General features: G+C 38.4%; 2 protein-coding genes across 7 annotated transcripts in view; one reads left to right on the forward strand and one right to left on the reverse strand.

Annotated features, from left to right (window-relative positions):
- Positions 1-6,565, forward strand: part of CDPF1 (cysteine rich DPF motif domain containing 1) — a 24,819-nt gene extending 18,254 nt beyond the window's left edge. For both annotated transcript variants that reach the window (XM_074872107.1, XM_074872108.1), the window contains exon 5: positions 2,213-6,565. In XM_074872107.1, the coding sequence (XP_074728208.1) occupies positions 2,213-2,362 (150 nt within the window). In that variant the 3' untranslated portion in view covers positions 2,363-6,565. The remainder of the gene's footprint in view (positions 1-2,212) is intronic.
- The window catches only part of PPARA (peroxisome proliferator activated receptor alpha), a 43,625-nt gene continuing 35,061 nt past the window's right edge, over positions 6,017-14,580 (reverse strand). For all 5 annotated transcript variants that reach the window (XM_074872104.1, XM_074872102.1, XM_074872103.1 and 2 more), the window contains one exon: positions 6,017-14,048. In XM_074872104.1, the coding sequence (XP_074728205.1) occupies positions 13,801-14,048 (248 nt within the window). In that variant the 3' untranslated portion in view covers positions 6,017-13,800. The remainder of the gene's footprint in view (positions 14,049-14,580) is intronic.

Consider the following 14,580-nt stretch of genomic DNA (forward strand, 5'->3'; position numbering starts at 1 on the left):
TGGAAGGGGTGAAACATGTTAAAGAATTATCCGATTAAACACAGAACTCTATCAGGATAACGATCAGAGAAGGGCTTGACTATACATAATAAGTGTAATTCATAGGGCTTTAAAACAACAGCTAGGCTGAATAACCCCACGACAGAGAGCACTAAAGGGTGTGTGAACCCAGTGCCCAGATGTGCAATGGTTCAGATTCATGATTTGTGTAAGGTCCGTTGGCCAAAATCAGCAGAAGTTGGCAACTCATTTCAGCTAAAAGAATGCAATTTGAGCACCTGTATGTCTGTGAGGAGCTGCATCTTAGCATCAGAGTTCCCCCTCTGCAGAAAAGCCTCTCCTCTCCTTTGCCATTGCCCAGGGGTGCAGCGTCCATCACGGTGGAGCCATGAACTTAACCTCAAAGCGGGGGGAGCAGTGTGCCATTCTGCAGTACAAACGAGAATAGAGGCCCAACTTAAACTATAATCTTCCCTTTTTAATTGGCAGCTTAAAGTATTAAGGATACCAAGAGACAACAAACAATAGGCTCTGGAGGTTGTGCAACTGAAATCCAGTTTCAGGGCTTTGCAGACACCAAGGCCTCACAGTAGCTCTGAGTATGAAGGTGCCAGGCAGCTCAGAAAAGGACAATAGAGGAAGAGAAGTTGTTCCTCAGGCTTCAAAGTCACACACAGATTTTGATATAATCATCTGCTGAACTTCAGGTAGTGACATGGGAAACAAAAGCAAGAACAGAAACACAGAAATCTCCAAGTCAAGCCCCCAGAGAAAGGCCAGCCGCAAATGACCATGGCAGGAGGAAAACTGCTATTTCGGTAAAACGCATGGAATCTGTTACTCCCCAAAAGATGTCCTGATCCATCTAAACTGATGTCTTTATTCATGCTTAAATCCCCAAGAATAATCCATCAGCAACACCAGCTCCAGCTTACCCATTAAATCCTATTTGGAATTTAGTGATCAGCACGCCAGGAGAACCACGGACTTCAGTCTCACCGCGGGGCAAAGGAATAATACATTAATAAGCTTCTCTTCCAGTTGTCCAAACTCTGCACTGCAAATAGATTAAAATATTCCATCAGTTTTGCCTCTTCCTATTCAATAACTAACATCTGATTAGAGCTAACTGGTTGAAAAATAAATATTGGGTCTGTAGCACTTGCTAAGCAAACCAACTGTGAATGAAACATGTCAGATCATAGTGTCATTCCACTTCAAGAGCAGGGAAAACACCTTCTTTGTGCACAACAGCTTTTATATTTTGCCATCAAGAAGTCAGAGAACAGACATCAGTTCAAGCTTTAGTGCCATGTATGTTTTTAATCAGCAAGTAACTGATACTATAATTCAAGGTAAAGGTGGGTAATGGCTGAAATCTCAGTTGAATTGTCCCAGCCAAATTAAATTCATTTAACTGTTCTCGTTTTTGGACACCTCTGTGATATTTAATATTCTCCTAGAGCAATACAAGCACACAGATTTATAGAAAGAAGAGTAGTTTTGGGGGGAGTTACAGAAAAAGAAGCAGCTAAAGTCTGTGAGGCCATCGTTCTTTGTACTTGTGTTGGCCTTTAGGCCATTTTTGCGGAGATAGGTGAGGAAGAGCGTTCTGAGACTTCAGGTCTCACATACCAGTGCAGGAACTTGAAAAATCCTCCCAGGAGGGAGAAATCTTCATAATCTAAGAGTTAGCTTTAGAGGAAAACTTCACTGTTTAGGTAAACCCCATGGAATCCATTACTCCCAAAAAGATGTCCTGATCCATCCATACTGATGGTTTTATTCATGTTTAACTCTCCAAGAATAATCCATCAGCAACACCAGCTCCAGCTTACCCATTAAATCCTGTTTGGAATTTAGTGATCATGCCAGGAGAACCATAAACGATGCTTGAAGGACAAGCCAGTTGCAAGGAAATGTGTTACTGTTCTCTGTAGCAGTGAGCTGATGAAGGTCACTTCTTTAAAAGGAGCAACGTGATAGTTGATTTGGTTAGTGATTGTTACAGAACCAGTTTTTATTTTTCACCCAGTTAGCTCTAACCAGATGTTAGAATTATTGAATAGGAAGAAGCAAAATTGCTGGAATATTTCAACCTAGAAGAAGAATTTAATTTAGGAGAATTCTAAATATAAATGTGGTTTAATGAGGCTGGAACTTAAGCAGTTCCATTTTGTGTATCCTGCTAATAATATTATTTTCTTTACAGGAATGTAGTCTGTTCTACTCCAAAAGGTTCTGCCTCCCCTGTGTGAATGAAAACCTAAAGGCCTTTCCTTTGGAAATACAAGAAGATATGGCTAAAAGAAAGCCCCAACAAAAATCCTTCCCCTGTAAAAAAATGGATAGAAGAACATAAATACTGAAGGAGCAAGAGAGACAGTTCTTTGGCTGGGGTTTCTCCGCTCTCCTTTTGGAGACCATCACGTTGCTCCTTTTAAAGGAGCGACCTCCCTCAGCTCACTACTACAGAACACAGCAACGCATTTCCTTACAACAGGCTTGGCTTCAGGCATCACCACGCAGCGACTGCGGTGCCAGCGGTACGGCCACGAGGTGTGGAAGAGCCAGAAAGACAGACAGACAGACAGGCCTGTTGTCACCATGGAAAACGCATGGAGGAAAAAAACTAAACAGCCTATAGCATAGGAACATCCAGGTTTTCACGTTTGTTATTTTCATGTTTTGTGTTGTTCTTGACACTCCTACAGTGTTAGGAAAACCTGAGACAGATTTATCTGGCTTAGTTCCATATGCATCCAAGAAAGTCAGTATAAACCAATTGTTAACCTGCCAGTGCTGTCCTGGTAAGATTACAGTAGGCAAGGAATTCAAAGTTTTATTTTGAAGTCTGTTATAAGTCACAGATACCCATAGAAATACCTAGATTCTTCAAGATTATAATCTCAGTATGACAGTATTAAGACCTCTGAAGGTAGGTGCTCTTCTAATACCAATATAATAATAATAAAAAAAAGATACTTACAATTCACTTGCAGTCACTTTCCACTCAGTCTTCCAGTCCATGTCAATACAGCCACAGGAGAGGACCGTTAACACACCTAGTTTATGCTTTACAAGTACAGATGACTTCCTTTTCACTTTCACATCAGTTAATAAGCTCAGTTCTTTCCCGAACTGGGCAATTAAACTGCAGCTAGAATAGAGATTTCAGAAACATAGTTTTAGTGAAAAAAGGGTAAAAGAATTGTTAGGGCAACAGCAGTTTCAGCTCAAAAATTAGCTCTCAGTTATCTGTGTTGACTTTGTCTTAATTACAAGGAAGATTTAGATGGCATTTATGTAAAACGACTTAGTCACACACCTTAAGGATATGTCTAGAGTGCTCCTAATCACCACATCACATTATTTACTCAAGCGTTTTTTGGTCATTGGTTCAGAAGCTGTTAATGCCTTGGGTACTATCTCCTGTTTTCTCAACTCTTCCATCCATATCATTTGTCCTATGTCAACATCTAAACTTGATCATTTTAGTAGAATGAACCGTGTGTCTGTTAAAAGAAATCAACATTATTTCAATGAGTTTTAGTTCTTTAGGATGTTTGAGTGTCCTAAAATTTTTTTTTTTTTTTCTTCTTCTGAACCTAGGATATTGGTGTCCTCTGTTGAGGACTGGAATTTCTTGTAGTTACTAGAGGAGCAATAATGGACCTATTAGTACCCTTTTCAAGCTCTAGGTGCTTTTAAGACCGAGTATGTGGACATCTTTAATTGTGGAAAAAAAGATACACGTTAGAAGTCAACATTTCAGATACCTTTTTGTGGTAATGAGAGTATATTTTCAAAGAAAGTGATATTAAACTTATTTAAAATGGGTGGTATTAAATTTCAGTTTCATATTAGACACACCAACTTTAAAAGCTGTAGTGTATCTATCTGCTCTGTACAAATAACAGAGGCATACCCTATGCTAAAAGCACAACTGTAAATAGAACAGAAGAGAATCACAGTACTTTTCCATCTTAAAACTAGTCTTACAATCAAGCTGACAAAAAGCATCATAGTTGTGTGAGATCACATACTATGTTTATACCAGCAAATGGCTTTCTAAAACTTTTTTATTTCCTGTATTTCACAATGTTTGCAAGAGGTTGTATCTTAACTCTTAGCTTGAAAGCAGGTCTCAGAAGCCTGGCTAGTGCAGTTCCCATCTAAATGAGAACGTGCCTTTTGGTTTTATGACGTGCAAGTCTGTCTTGGGACTGGGACGTGCACCTGCTAATGGGCTGGGAAGGATCCAGTGTCTCTGAGCTGTTTTCCTCCTTTTCAACCTCTTCTGGCCCCTTTAAGAAAAATGCAGTTAACTCATTTATTCATAATCATTATCTTTGCCATCATATGCTAGAAGAACCATTTAAAGCCCTCAGCAATGACCCTACCTTTAAGTACTTGTTCAATTGAACCGGAGGGGGCATAGACTCAGTATTAAAAGGGAGCAGAATCTGTCACTACAGAATTTTTAATTTGGCCTAGCACAGCTCATTTATTTATCTGGAGTACAACAGAAAAAGCCAAGTTAAGGATACCTCTCTGCTTCACAGTCCCCCGGTTACACATACCTTTTTGGTGATGAAAACCATACTTCTGGCAAGTACCACTAAGTGGTTCAGTAGCCCAGGGCCATCAGGTATGTTCTGTCACCTCTGGTCCATGCTTTAGAAGAAGAAGGCTGACCTACATGCAGTTGGATATTTCCTGGAATGACAAAGGATTATTATCTGTGCCCAGCTGTTAAAACTTGTGTATGCCACATTCTCATATTCCCACTGAACATGAGCATGATGGTCTCTGTATCATAATGTCTTGGTGTCTCTGATTTCACAGACCAAATGCCATCACGCCCAAACTTAATAGCCATGAGGACTACACCTCAAGATATGCACAGCCTTTACAGTTTGGTTTCATCAGGTTCTCCGAGCACTTTCTGCTGCTCACAATCAGGCCTTCAGTGATCCTGAGCAGAGCTGATGAAGAACCATGATTATCCTCTGCTGTAATTTTTGCTTTAGCACTCTTTTACCAGCTTAATAAATCCCCAGATTCTTGAAGGAAAGCAATTATCTGTGACATATCCTCCCAACTGATTGAATTGAAGCCATGCTCATCAAGTTAGTCAGTATGCTCCACGTCATGTAGAAGTGAATTCAGTGCTTGTTGAGTTCAACAAATGTCTCAAGCTGGTCATACAGTCAGCGGGGATGGAAGGACACAGCAGGATGGTGGGTCAGCAGACAAACTGATGAAATATAAATATCTATTATATGTGCAACGTATACATACACGTTACACATTCCTAATTTAAAAGGTGTGTCTAACAGTAAATTGGTAAGCATCACCACTTTAAAGATGCTTCCAATATCGTTCTGCCTTTAAAATATCCTTGTAATATGCACGTCTTATTATGTAGTAAACATACTTAATACAATTTGTTAACAGATACTTGATGCTAACCCAAAAAAATCTGGGCACCAATCCCACCAAAGGTTGCTTAATCCACTCTTGTTCACTACTAAAAATCAGCATGATTACTCCCTGGTATAAAGTTAAGCAGCTGAGTGTTTTCTGAAGCAGGGCTTTGTATACCAAATTAAGGCAAATCAGGTTAAGGCAAAATCATTTGAGTTCTTAATTACACTAGAGCAGCACAAAACACACATTCAGGGCACTGGTACTATCGCGGAAGGAGCGAGAGGCGTCACCGTTCCCAAGCACACCACCACCCCGCGGTCCCCGGGCCCTGCTTCTGCAAACATTGACACAAGCTATCAGTTGAGATTGTAAGTGGTTGTACAAGAGCACAGAACAGAACTACTTGCGTGTACATAAAAGTTACTCGTGCGTGCACAGTCACTGAATGAGGGACTCGGTTAGGACTTGGCAGCTGCTTTGGATAATGTACAAGAGGCAGCCAGCAGAGGGGAAGAAGTGTTTGTCTCAGAACCATGATATTACAGTCTTTCCTGGAAATAAGAGATCAGCACAAGTCATTAAATTCACTTTTAAAAATACTTTATTTTTTTTTAAAACCATTAAGGCAAAGCCATATTTCAAATCAACTGTGTTTACATTCAATCTTAAAGGATGACTTTTTTTTTTTTTAAAGCACATACGTTCCTACCAGTCTCTCTACAAACACTATGAATTCAACCTCTTATTTTTAAAGGAAACGGAAAAAAATCAGAACGTAAAAAAAGAAGAAAAATGTTTAGTTCAAGTTTTTTCATCCTAGATCAGTAGGCTGGTAACATTCGAGAATGCATCATCATATTTCGATATATGTAATTTTGACATTCACAAATGCAAGAGACTTTGTCTTTCCTATAAACCCCTGTGAGACCAGACTTCCATTCTTTCTTGAAAATGTCATTTGCACTGTTCTGACAGAAAGAAACTGGGAACTTGGCTTGAATTAGTGGTATTTTACTGGGAAACAAGCATTCCATGAGAATTAGGTTTGACTACTCCCTGCAAGAAATGTCTGCTCTTTGTAAGTTCTGTACTTACTGTAATAAAAAGTACCCAAAACCTCCTAAAAACATAGGTGACTGGAAACAATTACCTTTTTTTTTTTTCTCTTTAATATTGATATCTTGATTTAATTAAACACTTGTTAACTCTAGTGATTAGGGTTTGGCAACGTTAACAAAAACGTGCTTTTTTGTGTCATATCAGATAACAAGACAATCTGAGATGTGATAAAGGGTTTTAACATCGCGATGTAATAATACTGTTGTGTTACATCCCTAAAGAAAATTCAGAGCAATTGTTTGTAAAAGCTGTGAAATAGCAGGAGCAATATGAAATGCAGCTCATCCGAGAAGCTGATAAAACAGACTCTTTTGTCAAGACAGTTCGGGGGGGGGGGGTGTCTTGTTAAAATCTGTAATATTAAAATGTTGGTTAGATTTGTTGTTGCTAGTGGAATAACTGAAGCCATCGATGCTCTTCCACTTCTGAAACTTCTGAAAGAGGGAAGTATTTGTGGCTCCTAAGATGGAGCCATGGCTTCACCCTATCCCATAGGATTCATTTCCCAGGGGAGAGGGCTGAAGGGTTGGATCAGAGGCAGCTCCCTCCCGCTGTCTGCAAAAACAAAAACAAAAAAAAAATGGCAGGGAAGCGCCTGCCGCAACGGTGCCGCTGACAAGGGCCTGGAGATCCCGGCCCCAACACGCCCAGGCCATCTCCAACCTCTGGTGCCGACGGGAGGGCAAAGCACGGCCTCTCCGTCCAGGCAACCCCGCGCTACCGCCTGGTGGAACAGACCTAGAACGGGCCAGAGGTGACGAAGCGTGGAGTGGAACGGTGCTCGGCGGGGTTATCTGCATATGAATCATCCACCAGAAGATTTGCTAACCTTCTTACAGTTCCTGTTGCGCATCACAAACAGATTTTGAATGATTAGACTGCACTCCTACGCAGCAGAACGCAGTACTTGCATGTTGCCAGCATTTCAGCTGGTATTTTCCCATACCACCAACTTTTTTTCCTATCAAGTGTAAAGAATGCCATGAAACTTCTTGTATTGAGCACAAGGTGTCTTTTCCATAGTAGGGATTACTGTACCTGCATGTCCAACCTGAGAAAATACACCAGAATCCTTAAAACCAATTTTAAGTACCTTATGCTTGATCTTGCAGTTCTTATTTAAGGCTCAGCCTGTAATCAGATTAATCTCTTCTGTGCATGCAGCCTATCCCCTGGGCAGAGGCAACTCATCTGAAATTGAGGTCCTTGCAATAGGAATTCTGTTTTGAAACATCCTTGCAAAGGAATCTGACAACAGAATAGCGACTAACACAATAAAGGGGTTCAAGAAAAACCCCAAACAGCTTCAGAAGCCAAAAGAGATTTAAAAAACCTGTAAGCACATTAGAAAAGAAACAAAAAGAGGAAACACCCTCGCCCTAGGATGGGTTTAGTGAACAATGAGTTTGTATCATGTATTTACAGTGTGAAGTGACATATCTGTTAGTACCTTTTACAGGTTTTTTTTCTTTGCTGCCTGTGAAATTAAGAAAAGAAGTAGCTGTAGGTTACCACAGGAAGGTCTTTTAAAAGAAAAGAGCTTTTACAAATATGACACAAACTTAGTAGGTAATACACCTGCATGGTGACACTGATCAAGTGAAAATTTCAAGTTGCAGCAATTTGGGGAAATAAAAATTTTATCTATTACAAATAAAATGCACTAAGTGTAAATCATTGCTGGCACATTTGTAATATACTGTTGCTCTGTTTTGACTACAGCAACATAAGAGGTATACCTTTAAAAGGTAACTTTGTTCCTACATCAGGATTCATTAGCAGGAATGCTGTAGGCACAGACTGTCACACCTCAATCACAGGACACGCAACCCCGACGAACAGATTCTGAATTCATCTCTACGTAAAATCACAAAGGGAACACTCCGACACAAAAGCCAATAGTGGCATTTCAACGCTGTTTTGCACTATCAAATGACGTATTTTAAAATACATCTATAAAAACTGCAGATCGACCTCAGTGCAGGTAGCAGGAAATAATCCTGAATACACATTATTTCTAGCAAGGCGCAAGTCAGCTCCTCAGAAAATATCAGTAATGGAGTACTGACAGAATATAGCTCTTTTTAGCTCTCTTTCAGACTTTTAAGGAAAACAAACTACTGTCCTGTAAAGCAAAGATGAACTTAGTTCTATAAGCTGTCTTTCATATCGGTGAACTTGAGTTAAAATGTTAAAAATATTAACTCAGTTTGGGGATTACAGCTCTTCCTCACCTAGACTTACTTTCATTAAAATTAAATAAAAAGGAAGTCTATGTTCTATGTGAAAATATATTTCAAAATTTTGTTACAGTTCTCAATACCAAACACTGATAAGTTGCAGAATTTGTGATACTTCTTCACAAATCATACAGTAATAAAGACCAGACAGGAATAAATAGCAGTTTGTCTTTGACTTCAGGCCCATCATCCTTACCCCATAAAAGTAAATCTTTCCTCGCTGTACAAAAGGGTTCACACGATAAAGTACGAAACAAATATTTAAATTAAATAATTTACATATTTTTCTTAAAGCACCTCTGTAATATAATTTAGTGAAAGTTTATACCTTGCAATTATATTCTTGTATTTTACAAATTGAAACATGAAGAAATGGTATTAAATTAAAAAAAAATCCCACAATACATAATATCAATAATCTTAGATCAAACCCACATATAATTTAAATCTCTAGTAAAAGAAGGATAATAAAGCTGATTAAACCTAGATAAAAAAAATATATGCAACTGATTATCAAGACAGCACTTGAGATATAAGCAAGCACCAGATATCACACTACACCTTACATTTCAACACTTATTAAAGGATTAGGGTTTTCAGGGAAGGGCCAGTATTTGTAAGACCTTATGCTTAAGCAGTGTCACAACAGCTGCAAATGCATTTGTTAAATGTAATTGCAGATTTTCAACTAAGTAACAGGGATGCTTTTAAGGAGAGACAGAGCTGAAATTGTTCCTCTTCACAGTACAGGCAGCTACAGTGTAATCTTCTCCAACTGCTTTGTCTGAGACGGTGCCTTAAGTTGTCCGGGCTTTCCATTAGAAATAAGGAGGAAATTCAAATGTAATAGTATGTGACCCAGCTCTCGTGATGAATAAATCTCCCCAAGTTTTAGCAGTTTGAATAAACAAACAAATGTTTAGATGCTTATTATAAGCCCTTTGATTTGCAAACTTCTGCTAGCTCTCTCATGAGAACGGATTTAGTGCAACTGCTGGTATTTCCTAAATCTGTGCGGGCCAGAAATAATGCAAAAAATATGCTCTTTGGCAAAACTTCAGCTTTCTAGCAGCTGGCTAGAACCAAAGCAAAGGCACACGGAAGTGGCAATTAAGTAAAAAAAACATTTCTTTAAATGCGAAGAAAGATTCAATTTCTGTAAGTGGAAAACATTCCTATCTATTGTCTGTCAATTTGTGTTTAAAATAAAAGTGGGATTCTGAAATTTAAAAAGGTACAAAGTAATTGATTTTTTTGAAATGGCAGTTGTGTGCTGTTAGTACACCTTTAAAGGAAATATTTAAGGAGATAAAAATGAACATCAGATTTCCCTAACACCTGACACAAAACCTTCCTCTTTTTTTTTTTCCTCTTCCCGTTTGTCCAAGCACCTAGGGCATCCCAATAAATAAGAAAACCCCAAACAACCCTCAAAAATGAGTTAGCTGTAGGTTTGTTGAAAACTTAAGTCATACTATTGTTTCCTAGGATTTTCCTCTATCCATCTGTTGTCTGTTAAGTTGTTTGTGGGCACCTGGTTGCTAACCAGAATTCTTCGGTGCTGTGATAGTAAAATTATAAGTTATGTTGATAAGAATCAGATCAAAACTGTACCTAACAAGCCAGAAAATCTTTAATAATTTTTTTAATCCTAAAATCTGAGCACTTTATTTTCCTCCATAGAATGGGTATTTTAAAATATTAGATGATCTGTACAAGGTGGAGATGCTGAAGGCTCCTCAGTAATAGATCTCAAACTAGTTCAGATTCCAAACTTCAGAGAGACAAACACAAATTGAATCATTTTGAAATCTAATTGGCAAAAGCCTGCTGCAGTCACCTACTGAAGCAGTGAATGTACTTCATTAGAAGTGTAATGTAGAAATTAAGAATTTCTTTTGCTCATTAATATTCGGGAAGTGAATTGTCTGCCCTTGACGAGACTGTGGGTATGTGCACAGTGTAGCAGTGTGGGCAGTGGAATCCCTCCAGAATTTTAGCCTCTGTTAACATCTTGTTCATATTTCTGTAATTCAGAGATGCGTTCTTTCCATTTTTTTTTTTTTCATTAAAGGTCTGCAATTTAATTTAAAACAGAAATCCAACTTCAGCGTCCAAGGAACTAGACAAAAAAAAAATGCTTGCTGGTTTTCAAATAACAAAACAAAATGGATCTGGAACAGGAAAAATGCAAATTATGCACTTTCCTAATGGTGATAATAGGAACCTGTTACAAGCAGCTGCTAATATAGCTAAACATTATGCCTTCTACTGAATTATGCTGTTTTCGAGTCTTTGAAGTTTTGCTGAGAATTTAAGTATTTATTATTACATTCTCCAAGTTTTTTAAAAGTTTCGGTAAAGTGTTTTAGCCACTTTTGAGAACAGGAGCAGGAAAAATAGTTTTTGTCCACACTGACTGTGTCAGATTTTCCTGAGAAACTTCAGTACACCCGAACTACGGAACACAACTTTGAGATTTACCCTTTGCAAAAATCTGCACTTTGAAGGAAAAAAATTCAACTTATACTTTTTTTTTAGAAGATAAAATAGTTGGCTATTAGAGTGTCAGTATGCCATCCCAGAATGGTTTGACAATTTTTTGAGTAAGCAGTACTGCATATCAATTATTTCAGTGCTCGATGTCTTATGCCTAAACCCCTTAGTGAAACATGGCTGACAGGAATAAAGCAGCATTGTTGCTAAAATCCTCTTGTTATTTCTGGGGACATACTACATGCTGCTGTAAGACACAAAAGACAACCCACTTCTCATCTGCTGTTTCCTGGCAAGACCAACAATGTTCTCTTAACGAAGCATTAGAAGGAGCTGTAACCTTAACTCTTATTCTTCCTGTTACCAACTGGTGACAGGGAAGGGGAGAGAGTTTTGTGCACGTGCATTTATCCTGCCCCAGCTGGTCACCAAATTCGAGGCCTATGCTTCAATATTTTACACTAAATATATCTGACACTAAAACCCCTGCTAACGACCATCGCCTGGGTAAACACCAAATTGCTTCTAAAGCTGTAATTTACCCAGTGTCTAGCCATGCTAGCAGGCCTCTAAAGAAACAAACGTTGTGACTAAAATAAGAATCAGTGTGATGTTCACACTTTATCAATCTTACTAAATTCTTGCAGTGAAGGTTTAAGATTCTGAAGTCTTCAAGCGTCCTACAATAAAACAAGTGCAAGGCGTCCTCCTGTGCCACTGAAAGCTTAACTATTGTGAAAATGCTAAGATTGGCTCCTGAGATCTTTGTGTTATGAAACAAATAGTAAAATAAGGAAATAATAATGTGAAGTTACTGTATTAAAAAAAACAACCACAAAAAGAAAAAGAAATAGCACAGTGTCTCGCACGCAACTAGCACTTACGTGTAGTACTCTTTGATAAAAGATCCCGTAAAATGGCAAAGTCAAGCAGTTTCCCTATGGCTTATTTTGCATCAGGAGTAAGTACTGTTGTAAAATCAGAGTTTGCTCTCAGGAACGTGATAATCCTACTCTCAACTGTGCTCTCTTTAATATTACACAATTGACACCTACAAATGCTGCTCTTGGTAATGTTGTCACCTTATCCACTATGGCGGTATGGACAAGGACAAAATTTGGTGAAATAATCTAGCTAATACTTCTGTCAAGAAGGTCTAAGGAGGAGTAGAAAGAAACATATCCAAGTGGGTAACTGGAAAAAAATAAAACAGTATATTCATGAGAAAAGTAAACAGGTCCAGACAACTCCATACTGCCAAGATACTTGTCAAGAAAGAAGGTGCCATTCCTATGCCATCATTTCTTCAGAGTAAGCTATCACTCCACTAGAATGCTGGGCAGTTGAAATTCTTTTTCTGGGCTAGCATCAGCTTCTTCAGTCTCTCCAAAGCTCTTGCTAATTCCAAATGGTACTTTTAAGTCAAAACTACATCTTGAGCTATTAAAAGTTCTCCAAAATATGCATGGTATAGAATCATAGACTGGTTTGGGTTGGAAAAGACCTTAAAGATCATCTAGTTACACCCCCCTGCCCTGGGCAGGGCCACCTTCCACTAGCCCAGGTTGCCCAAAGCCCCGTCCAACCTGGCCTTGAACCCTTCCAGGGAGGGGGCAGCCACAGCTTCTCTGGGCAACCTGTGCCAGGGCCTCACCACCCTCACAGGGAACAATTTCTTCCTTAGATCCAGTCTAAACCTACCCTCTTTCAGTTTAAAACTGTTACTGAATATGATATGGTTTTCCTCAGGGACATTTTTGTATTTCCTCAAAACAGTTTTGAAAAAAGGATCCATTATTTTACCACATTTACTCTTCAAGAAACACCCGAATGGAGCATCTCTGCTATATTTTAGATAACACTTTCAATTTTATTTCATTTCATAAGAGAACTGTCTTTTAAACGTGCTAATCCTAAGGTATACCAATGCAATACTATATGAAGCTGTACTGCATTTCATGGAATTAAAGCAGCAGCGGATCAAAGGTCTTTCAAATTTTTTAGAAGTGTATGTACAGTAATATCCAACCATTTGATACACCTAGACTGACTGCTGTAAGGAAAAGTGTTAGTTGGTTCTCAGTGATTACCATTAGCCAAAAGTGCATAATCTTTATGATTGTGCATATACCTGGAGAGAATTTGCTGAATTTGTTATATTAATTCTAAAATGACTAAGCCAAGAGGAAATACAATTTTGTTCATTTCTGTTACTTAACATTCTGATTTATTATACAAATATGTATTCCTTACCAATCTTCAAATTTCCAAATAAAAGAACCATTGTAAGACACTTCATGAGCGCTATGATCAGTATTTTTCTGCAGACCTCTTTCAAATGAAGAACAAAAGATCCCAAACTAAAAGCAGTGTAACACACCAGTTACCCAGCTTTTAGATTTTTCATGCTCTGAGCTGAGTGAACAGCAGATAACTGCAAGTAGTTTTGCTCCCATCTGTTATTAGTATTGCTCTTGTCTTTAAATATTGTGGAAAAAAATACTAAAAATCCTTAATACATATCCCTGTAGATTTCCTGTAGTAAAGGGTGTAAATGTGCATCAGATTCAGTCTTCTTAATTATCTGAACAAGTTGAGCATGCTCTGTGACAAGTTGTCGGAGGTCAGCCATTTTTTGGAGAAGTTTCGGGAAGAGGAAGATGTCATCAGGATGGTTGGTTTGCAAGTGAAGTTTCAGTACATGCACAATGCTCTCCTGCATTTTTTCAATGTGTCCTACGTTTACAAGACCAGGACGATCTGTTCTCAAAACAAACAAAAGAATACATGTCATAATTTTGTAATTATTCTTTAAAAGTAGGCTACTTTATATATTCTGTGTTGTAGGCTACAGCGTATATTTACATCATACACTAAGGGCAATGAGGTTCAAAATGAATCTTTTTAAAAAAAAAAAAGAAAAAAAAAAGAGTAGTCTTCCTTATCCCTTTGGCCAAAGTTTTGTCAATGCCCACAGTTTTTGAGGAGAGATTTCATACTACTAAATACAACCCATGCTACAAAAGAAGAAAACCCACAGCACCCTCTCACCCTAAAAACCAGCAGAAGTATGCAGCCTAGAAATCCAGTTTATATTCTGAATGTCCTGATAACAGAATTCAAACAGTAAGGATGAAAAAAAAAAGTACATGGCTATTTCTAGAGTTCTTCAGTTTGGTAGCAATACAGCAAAGCATAAATAACAGACTTTCACTCTTGGTTGCCATATGTATACTGCCACAGCACAAGTTATTGACAGGACGTAGAGAAGCACCTATTAAGGACGTTTCAC

The sequence above is a fragment of the Strix uralensis genome, chromosome 5, assembly GCF_047716275.1.
Source record: "Strix uralensis isolate ZFMK-TIS-50842 chromosome 5, bStrUra1, whole genome shotgun sequence".
NCBI lineage: Eukaryota > Metazoa > Chordata > Aves > Strigiformes > Strigidae > Strix > Strix uralensis.